General features: G+C 43.5%; 1 protein-coding gene across 1 annotated transcript; it reads right to left on the reverse strand.

Annotated features, from left to right (window-relative positions):
• Positions 1–765: 765 nt before the first annotated feature.
• Positions 766–4,238, reverse strand: ccnj (cyclin J; the record flags this gene model as incomplete). Its single annotated transcript, XM_079229902.1, has 5 exons — positions 766–1,087; positions 1,332–1,491; positions 2,545–2,844; positions 2,942–3,152; positions 4,170–4,238. The coding sequence occupies 5 exons, from the start codon at positions 4,236–4,238 to the stop codon at positions 766–768; spliced, it is 1,062 nt and encodes a 353-aa protein (XP_079086028.1).
• Between the last annotated feature and the right edge of the window lie 5,348 nt (positions 4,239–9,586).

The following is a 9,586-nucleotide window of genomic DNA, read 5'->3' on the forward strand; positions in this document are numbered from 1 at the left end:
GCTCTGGCAGTCATGTTTATTTGTCTCAGGTTTTCAATAGAGATCATCTCTAGGAGTGTCAAAGAAGTCAACAGGACAAAAATATCAGTCCAACCAACACAGATTTGTATTTTATCTAAAACTATCATCAAAGAAGTGCACAGCACTGACTGAAATGCACAGAAGAGTAACCGTTTTCTCCGCAAACAAGTTGTGAAATCTAGGAGGAGACAAACGATAACAACAAACAACACTCATCACACACAAAAAGGAAAGAAAAAAAGGATAAGTTTGAGGTACAGAACACCTACACAAACTGTGCTCTTCAATCTCAACCACAAACCAAAGCAAGTCCCTTTTTTGTAACTGGCCTTAAACTTAAAAGGCATGAGGTATTTCGTACATTCAATACTTTTGAGGTAATTTGGCTCAAATAAATACAAGACTTTTGGTCTGTAGCTAAACTATACAGTGACACTAGTGGGTACAGTGGTGCAAACTCTGCCTCTAGCCCACCTCTCGACAACATTCAAACAAACAGAAATCCTAACGCAGGCTCTACGCAGACAATGACTGCAGGAGCATGCATATTGCACGTTGCTTACACCTTGTGGGTCAAAGTGCTGTACCAAGCTCATCAAGTCTCTCCAAATTAAAAACACTTTTTTCTTCTTTGGTACATTGCATTATGTTCAAGAGAAACAGATCACCATCTCGTACGTCTTCCTCCCGCAAAAAAAAAGAAAAAAAAAAAAAAAAAAAAAGACTACATCCTGAGAAAGTCCATCATCTGTCAAAGCACGGGGCGGCGCAGGTGTAGCGCATGCTGACTTGGTAAGCCCTGTTGGGAATGCTGGACTTTGGATCCTGCGAGGTGCTGATGGGCTGCGCGTTGCCGTTGGGAGCCTGCAGGCCGGCGGCGGAGTGGCTGAGGTAGGAGGCGGGCCGGTGGTTAGGGGCCAGGCCCGGCTGCATGCTGGGCCGGTGCAGGTACTGGGCCACGCTGCCCATCTGGCCTGAACCATGGTACGCCGCCTGGCCTTGCTGCTGCTGGCCAGGCTGCTGGCACTTCTGCTTGTTGGCCTCTTTGACGTCACCGTCATGTGCACTAGAGAAGAAAAAAAAGGAACAAAGGGTTGCACTGCCGATTAGTGAAAAGATCCGGCGAGGTGAGCACTGACGTGTTGAATGCGGAGCGCGAAATGTGTGAGCTACTGTGTGCGAGGTCCTATTGTTCTTGTGCAATGCGGCAGCATGCGTCGTCAGTCGGCAACCGTTTTCTTTTTTTGTAGTTAAAAGGAGCGTGTACGCAAATTTAGCGTCATCTGAGCCAACAGACGGGTTATACACACATGAGTAGCTTCTCGGCACACGGGACTAGGTTATCCCACGTGTAGCCGGTGAGGTGCTGCAGTCGGGGCGGCCATGTTGGGGACAGGTGGAGGACGAGGCGGGAGGTGACCACGCACGCAGCGGATACCAGCGAGGGGGGAAAACACAAGAACCCATGATCTGAGGGAGAGAAAACAGCAATGCGTCAGCGAGAAATTAAACAACACATTTTTTACTGCAGAACGAGCCAAAACATCATTAGCGGTTAAAATGACATTATGGCAGGAAGTTTAATGTTTATTTTATCATCATATGTAATATTATCATGCGATTAACATTTCTATGAAAACAGCATATCTTATCCTTAATTTAATACCAATGCTCTGTTATTGTCGTTGATTGTTGTTTGTCTCGTCTAACGTCTCATGTCTAATGCATGCACCTTCCGCCTAGAAAGATTCCTTGTTTGTGTAAACATTCCTGGCAAATAAACGGTTTCTGATTCAACAAGTGCAGGCTGTTGAAGCTCCCTGCCACAGAAAGACAGCAAGCTGAGACAGCTAACAACAAGAGTGCTATATCAAAAGGGAAAGCTAGCTAGTGAGATGGACACAGCTAGCCTCAGCTAAAGCTAAATCAGTTATTGGGAGAAATATACATTTTTCTGAACCAGCACCTTGGTAATTCAGTTTGTTATTCCACACAACAAAGTAAATAAAAGACTAGACTAACTAGCATAGCAGAGTAGCTCTTGTTTTGACCCCTGTGGGATTCATGTGATTTGTTGTGGTTAAGCTAACTCTAAGTCACACATATAAATGTATTCAGTTGTAAATTAATGTATTATATTAAACTATGAAATACACTTAAAATAATTTAGTCCATCTAGTTGGCATGGACAAAAAACAAACCACTGAGAGCACATTTTGTGGGTAGAGGCTGCATTTCCTCTTGCAAACTGTAAAGATTATGAAAAGGAAGTCATTTTTTTGCTTAAAATGTCTGCCTGAAAACTTTGAACTCTGCCGTGCGATTTCCTCTCACTGAGACATGACAGTTAAGTTAAAATGATGTAATTTGAAAATTGACATTGTTTCTTTTGATATCAATTGAGTGAAACAGAACTTTTTTCCAACTTTGGGACCTGACTGAACTGCTTCAAGGACCCATGTCGGCCTTCTGATCCTACATGTCTGACTAAAAGATAAAAAGACCTTATCAAATGCAACTCGCCTTGTAAGGAAACCTCCAGGAAGTAATCGGCATACTTTGCCATGTGCAGTTTGGTCTTCTCCAGGCAGGTCATCGGCCAGCCGTCATGGAGGTCTCCCTCGTGGACGGCAATAGAGAGGTAGTACTCTATGAAATGAGCGGCCGTGGGCAGGTACAGGTTCCACTGGAAGGTTTCCAGCAGGAGCAGCTCCATGTGAAGTAAACCCTGCTTGGTCAGGACCAGGTTCATGGAGCTCATGCAGCCCAGGCTGTTCAGGGTTTCCAGCTTGGGCACCCGGTCCTCCCTTTCCTCAAATTTACCTGCAGTGTAGGAAGAGTTGCGAAAAACATCACGCTGTGCATGCAGGAACCAGAAAACCACCATGTGTGTGCCTTTTTTTTTTTGGTGCAAACGTACTGGCCAAAAGAAGACACGAGAGGGAGACCATGTGAAGCTGCTGCACCGTGACATCATAGCGGTCCATGAAGAGGTCCAGCAGGTAGACGCCCAGGTGTCTGGCTGCGGGACACAGCCGGAAGCGGTTGCTGACGATGGCGATGAGGTCTGCAAAGTATCGCCTCAAGTTGAGCTGAGGGGACTGGCCTTTGTAGGATGGCAACTTGAGTTCCTGTTAAAACAACGTCAGACTTGGTTTAGTTTTACCCCATGGTAATAATATGCATCCACATGCAAAAATATACTCAATGCACACACACTGGAGCAAGACTAATAAGTTGGTATGGGCCAATGTTAGCTCAGCGCAGATAGAAGCAAAAGGACAACTCAGTGTAATGGAATTACACTGGAAAAACAATATATTTCACTAAATATGAAATATATTTTGTCCACCACAAGTTTTTTTTGTTTTTGCATAATATTTCTCTGACATTCTCATCACACAGTGTGCACAATGAAAAAAGTAAATACAAATAAATAAATACAAATAATTAGGGGATTCTTATACAAAAAAAAGTTTTTTATTTTATAAATGACAAATAAATCAGATTTTTCTTATCTGCCTAAAAAAACTGATTCATACGGAGTGGCATATAAATACATATACAGGGTTCTCAAGTGTCACGCATTTCGGTCTTAAGTCACGCCCTCCCGCCACACATCGTATTTCTCACGCTGAAAAAAAACTCTCGGCTATTTAATGTGCCGCAGCGCACAAACATGACCTGGTCGCGCTGCCCTCATGGAGGAATCAAGCACGTCTCCCCTGGATTTCTGCTGCGAGGTGCCACTCATCAGCCAATCAAAAAAAAGACATGGGCTACACGAATAGCCAATCAGAAAAACGTATCTATTGTATCTGGGTGAAATGTAATCCAGCAACCTATGAAAATAAAGCTAATAATAATATGGGGGGGAGGGGGGCTGGTCTGTGGGCATACGGCATGGGCGGAGGCGCGGCCGGGGGGGGGATAAGAGGATATGTCACTCTTACCTGTCTTAAAAACTTGAGAGCCCTGCATATATACAAAGAAAAAAAGAAAGAAAGAAAGAAACGCGAACAAGATGACATGAAGAAAATGTAGGCATGACACAAGATTTAAAAAAAAGAAAAAGACTTATTTAATGTGTTGCTCCAATGTGTCTTTTCCGGCAGCCATCACTCAAGTGCCTGGTCCCACTCACTCACTTTGTATCGTAGCGCCTGGTAGATGTCTGCAGCGAGTTGTCCTTTCCACCATTGATCCTCTAGCTCCATTTATCACAGTGCTGTGGAAACCCCTGCAAGGCAGAACACGCGAGGGTTCCGTCAGTCAACTCGTACTTGATGGTGGTCTGCGCATGGGGGGAAGAAAAAAAAAAACTCAGCATCTGATCCCGCTGCAGTGACATGCAACAGCCGTTCAAGTTAGCGGATCGCAAAGTGACGGGGGCACCGGGCTGTCGTTGGTCGTGGTTTCATAAACTCTCAAATTAAAAACGTGGAGACTCACCCAATGTGCACATGCGGGAGATATAACCCGGCAGTTTCACTGAAGTACACCTTCGAGTCAAACTAGCCGGACATGCTCGCTCCCGTCATTGTTGTAGTCCGTGAGGCTGTTCGGCTTCGCGCAGCACGAGTTGCACCCCCTGTTGCGTTCGAGTGCTCCCGGAGACACTCGTTACAAATTGCGTGCGCAGGAACGACAAACACGAAAGAGGCCGGACAACAACACAAAAGCCGGACATTTGTGTTGGCAAAAGTGAGGGGGTGACAGAACTTGTGGTCAAACATATGTTTATGGTTAACATTGTTTGCTATAAGACTACATAATGGCACATCTTACCACGGTTCAATCTGGTCTATGCAACTCAATTGCAAATGCCGTCATGCTTGCTTGATTCGTTGTTGGAAATGGTTTTCCCAGTTTTGATAGACACTTTGGTGTCACTTTTAACCAGAAAGTCAGGTTCTGTTTTTTCTCCCCAAGGGAACTTTTACGGGGTGTGCAACGTTTCCGATTAGCATTTGAAAGCATCTCCCTATCGCCAACATCCAATCAACTGGCTTGATGCAGCCAGAAGCAAAGGAAGGGGAATTAGAACTGGTGAGGACACAGGCCCAATCCCAATGTCCCCTATAAAGCCTTAAACCCTGAGCCCTCAAAGACTTACTGACGTCACTGTGAGACTGTGAGGGCTTGAAATGGTGTCAAATCAAATAATCAATTTACTTCAGTGACAAACTTAAATATTGGATGAATAAATTAATACATAAATATACGTTTGTTATGTTATGTTATGTGTTTTTATGTTCCATCTTTAATCCTAAATGTTTCTGAGTACATGTAATTTTCCAGGTTGAACACCCATGTGCCGTCTTCTTTACCTTTTTTTTAACGTATCCATCCTTCCACTAACATCACGCACATAGCAATGAATTGTGGGCAAAGTCTGCATCCAATGCTGACTTATGGAAAGGGTTTCGTAAAGGACTCAAAATGTCTGCGAGAGAGCCCTTAAACACTCAACAATTTAACAGTGCAAAAAAACTGTGAGTGTGTAGATTGAGATTGGGCCTTATATATATATATGTCATTGTAAAACACAAGGAGCAGATTAACATCTGACTGAAAATCTGACAAATACAATGTCACATCATTTATATAAAACAAGCCACAACAAACAAAGTTGAACAGTTCACTGGTAGGCCTTCTTTCTGCACTGCAATTCCAGTGTTGGGTTTGCACCAGCTTGATGGGATATGGCATTGATGGTTGAACATCTTGAACTCTAGAAAGGAGGGATTTATCACTTTCACATGCATCACTTGAAACACATCTGATTTACTCCCATTGGGCCTCCTCACCAGTTTTGCCATTCCCAATAATAATAATTCAAATTTAAAAAATGGAATTGGTAAATGCCATGAATTGGCAAGATAGCAAATGAACCAAAGACATGTTGGGACTTTTTAGGGCTATGTGGAAAATAAATCCATGGAAAAGTACATAACTAGTCTCTATTCTCTTTAATTTAATGTCAAGTTATATATTGTGGGATGTGATACATGAATGACAGTGATTTACTCTAGGCCCGATTCTACTACTTTTATACTAACACACACACACACTCACACACACACACACACACACACACACACACACACACACACACACATATATATATATATATACAAAAATATATATATATATATATATATATATATATATATATATATATATATATATATATATCTTCTTTTATTAAGGTTTAAGGTCAGCCACACCAGTGAATATGGATTGTTAAATGACTATCCTGGAATAAACTGACACAAGCTTTGGGTGTTAGGCTGTAGACGTCGCATTCCGCGTTTGCCTTGCACTCTCGCGTTAGCCCCGAGGCACCCGGAGCATCCCTCAGCTCATCTCATCATGACACTGGTGGGAGTATATCTCCCCCCCCCCCCCGCCCCCCCCCCCCGAAGTACAAAGTGAAAAAACCCAGTTTGGAACAGACTGAAACTCACATACGTGTTGCGTGCATTGAATGAAACATGGTGCAAATCTGTGGTACAAATTCAAAGTGGGTCAGTTTTCCCCAGCAGCGCGGCAGCACAGTTCAATTTGACCCAAATAGGTCGAAGCGACATCCGTGTTACAATGGCTGCCCTCTCTTTTTCCAGAGCAAAAACTTACCTTCTCTTTAAGCCTGTAATGTTCTGTAGGGAGCACTCTAGTGCAAAGACATCATAGTGGTTCCATGTGGTGCTTAGATAATAACAAAAAAGAGCAGTCCAGGGATTGTGGCTGCATGTATGGGGGGGCGGGGGGGATTAAGAGGATTGGTAATGCTGGCTGCTCAGTGGCAGAAGAGGTGGTGGGTCGTCTTGTCCTCAATGGGCCGGAAAAGTATCTCCCAGAGGAAACAAATGGTGCCCTGCGTGGAGGGAGCTGGTGGTCGTCCTTTCTGTGCTTTTCTTTCTTGTGATGTCATGCAGAGCCCTGAGTGGAGGGCAGCCCATTGACCTGCACAGAAATGCGGACAAACCACTGCTCGGCTTTCTCCGTAAGGAAGTGGGGGATGCAAGCGGCCTGTCAGTTATTGCTATTACACTGGGTCAGTCTGTGTGTTTTACGTTATATGAAATATTCTGCTCTGTTGCGTTGGTGACGCCAAAAGATCTTGAATGACTCAACCAGTTTCTTAATGCGAACCATTGATTTATTTTGTCTTTATTCTTTGGTGACACACATGTTAATCTTTATACCTTATCTTAGTTTTTTTTGGAAGGTCTCTGTTGCAAGTTGGCAGCACAAAGGTCACGCTGCCCATGTGGAATCTCACATCAGATTTAACGACAAACCGAGTCCATATGCGCAGTCATTTCTGACTAAGTCAAGAAGTGACATGTGCATGTTATCTTTGGGGCCATGTGAGCAGTATAGTAGAATTGACACATTCAACTGACTTGCCACATGACTCTAAAACAGTGGTTCTCAGCCGTTTTGAGTTGCCCCTCCCTCAGGATAATCAGGTCGGTGTTTGTGACCCCCCACCCAGCTTTGTTTAGTTTTAACAGCTAGCACCTAAGCGTTGTCCAAAGGGCTCCAGGGACTGTGGATCTTTGATGCGTTACGTGACCTTTTTCACTCCCCTCTGACCCGCCTGAAATCAGAAACTCATGTCCAATAAAATCAATTTTTATCATAGAAAAATGATGTCAGATGCAATTTAAACAAATAATAAAAATATTCTCAACTTTTTTACTATATTATTATTACTATTTATTTCTAATATGTTCTTTTCTTTTTTATGGAAATACAATTTCACACATTAATGTTAAAGAGCCCGTCATTGTATGTTCATGTGATTTGTGAACTGCTTGTTAACCCCTGAGGGTTCCGCCAGATAATGTGCATTGTTATTATTGCTTATATGCAGAATAGCAACCCTGCACATGATAATCAGCGAACGCACCCCCCTAACTGAGCTTGAAAAGCAGAAAACAAATCAATTTTTTCCTCCCAAATAATTCAGTTTTGTATTATATCGTATTGTCATTGCTCCTTTGTTGAACTAACCTGTCTCTTCTGGTTTTCTCTGCTCACTCAATGTTATAAATGTAATATGCAAGTGTGATTACGGAATACAGCTTTATTTTGGACAAAAAATAATAAGAGCAGCACACTGTTTATATATTTACACTAATCTATAAATAATCAATTTCCCTTTCAACCAGGAGTCTCTAATCCTACTCAAATTACTGCTAAGTACCTTGTTTTCAGAGTCTGATACTTCACTCCAGGTTCTGCATAATGCTTTAATAGCTATATCTCCCACATCATCTGGTCCGAACATCTGAATCTGACACAGTGCAGGTGGAGGGCAACAAACCAGGCAGCTTTAATTTACAAGGACACACTATAATAACACTCTTTCCACTCTCTAGCTCAGGGATTGTGGGGCCATTTTTTTGTTTTTACGTGAGACAATTCATTTGAATTTGACGGATGCAGCTCCCAGTTGATGTTATCTTTGGTTCTTTTTACAATGTTTTGGGGGGGTTAGTTCCCCCTCATGTTGACAGAAGTGAGTTCTTCCCCCATATGAATACATCCCCACATAGACGCACTGAGAGCAGTGTTTGCGTCCAATAGGCTCGGTGTCGGCGCTCAGCAGCAGGCCCGGGACAAGCGCGGCTCTCCGTCTGAGGCTCCAGGCTAAAGGCTAAAAGCAGCTCAGAGGCTGTAATCCCCGTATGAAACCATCATGGCTGCCACTCGCTGAGCTGTCAAGCTCTCCACAAAAGAAAAAAAGAAAAAGGTAAAACAACGAGACAACTACACTGGAGCTTTTACGGTAACATCTATACCACCCGGCGGGTCCGTCTGCAGTAGCAACTCGATACAAGGTTTTTTTAAAACGAACCAAAAAAACGTCCGGGCTTAACTTTTGTCGCCACGCTCTTCATTCCTCCAAGTTATTTCGTCTTCATAAGCTCTCGTCGCGTCACGTTAATTCAAATCATTCAAAACGTTGTTTCACAACAAAAAAACACGTTTCAACACGACGACGACGCAACAAAACGGGGTTTTGTCACGCGGGAGGAAGAGGGGCTCTCACTATACGGTGGGATAGTTTTTTTTTTTAATCGCCGCTTCGGAATTCCCAGGGCGGCCGTGGCTCGTTACAAAAGCAGGTCTCATCACTTTGTTGTGTTCAAGGCAAACGGCACAATGGCCGAACGATTCACCGCTTAATGTGCCAGCTAAGAAGCGTCGCCGCGAGCGTTTCATCTTTTTTTTTTTGTAATTGATGCTTTGGTTAGTTTGAGGAGGTTTGTTTTTTATAAAAACATCGCCTCCCACCGTGGCGCCTTTCGCTGTGTTGCAAGCGAGTTTGCAACTATTTTTGTGGGCAGGTGAGTTAAAGTGCAGCTGGCTGTTGATACGACTCTAAGGTCGTTGTTTTACACCCGATATTGAGTGTGACAGATTAATATCCGCGCTGAGGCGTTTTGAATCCTTGCCAGCAACAGGTGGACTCTACATTAATAACATGTTGAGTAGGACCGTGAACGCAGCTCCTCCAGTGATGAGACAGCAATCCCCCCGGGTACTC

This window comes from Taurulus bubalis, assembly GCF_910589615.1.
Source record: "Taurulus bubalis genome assembly, chromosome: 14".
NCBI classification, from domain to species: Eukaryota; Metazoa; Chordata; class Actinopteri; order Perciformes; family Cottidae; genus Taurulus; species Taurulus bubalis.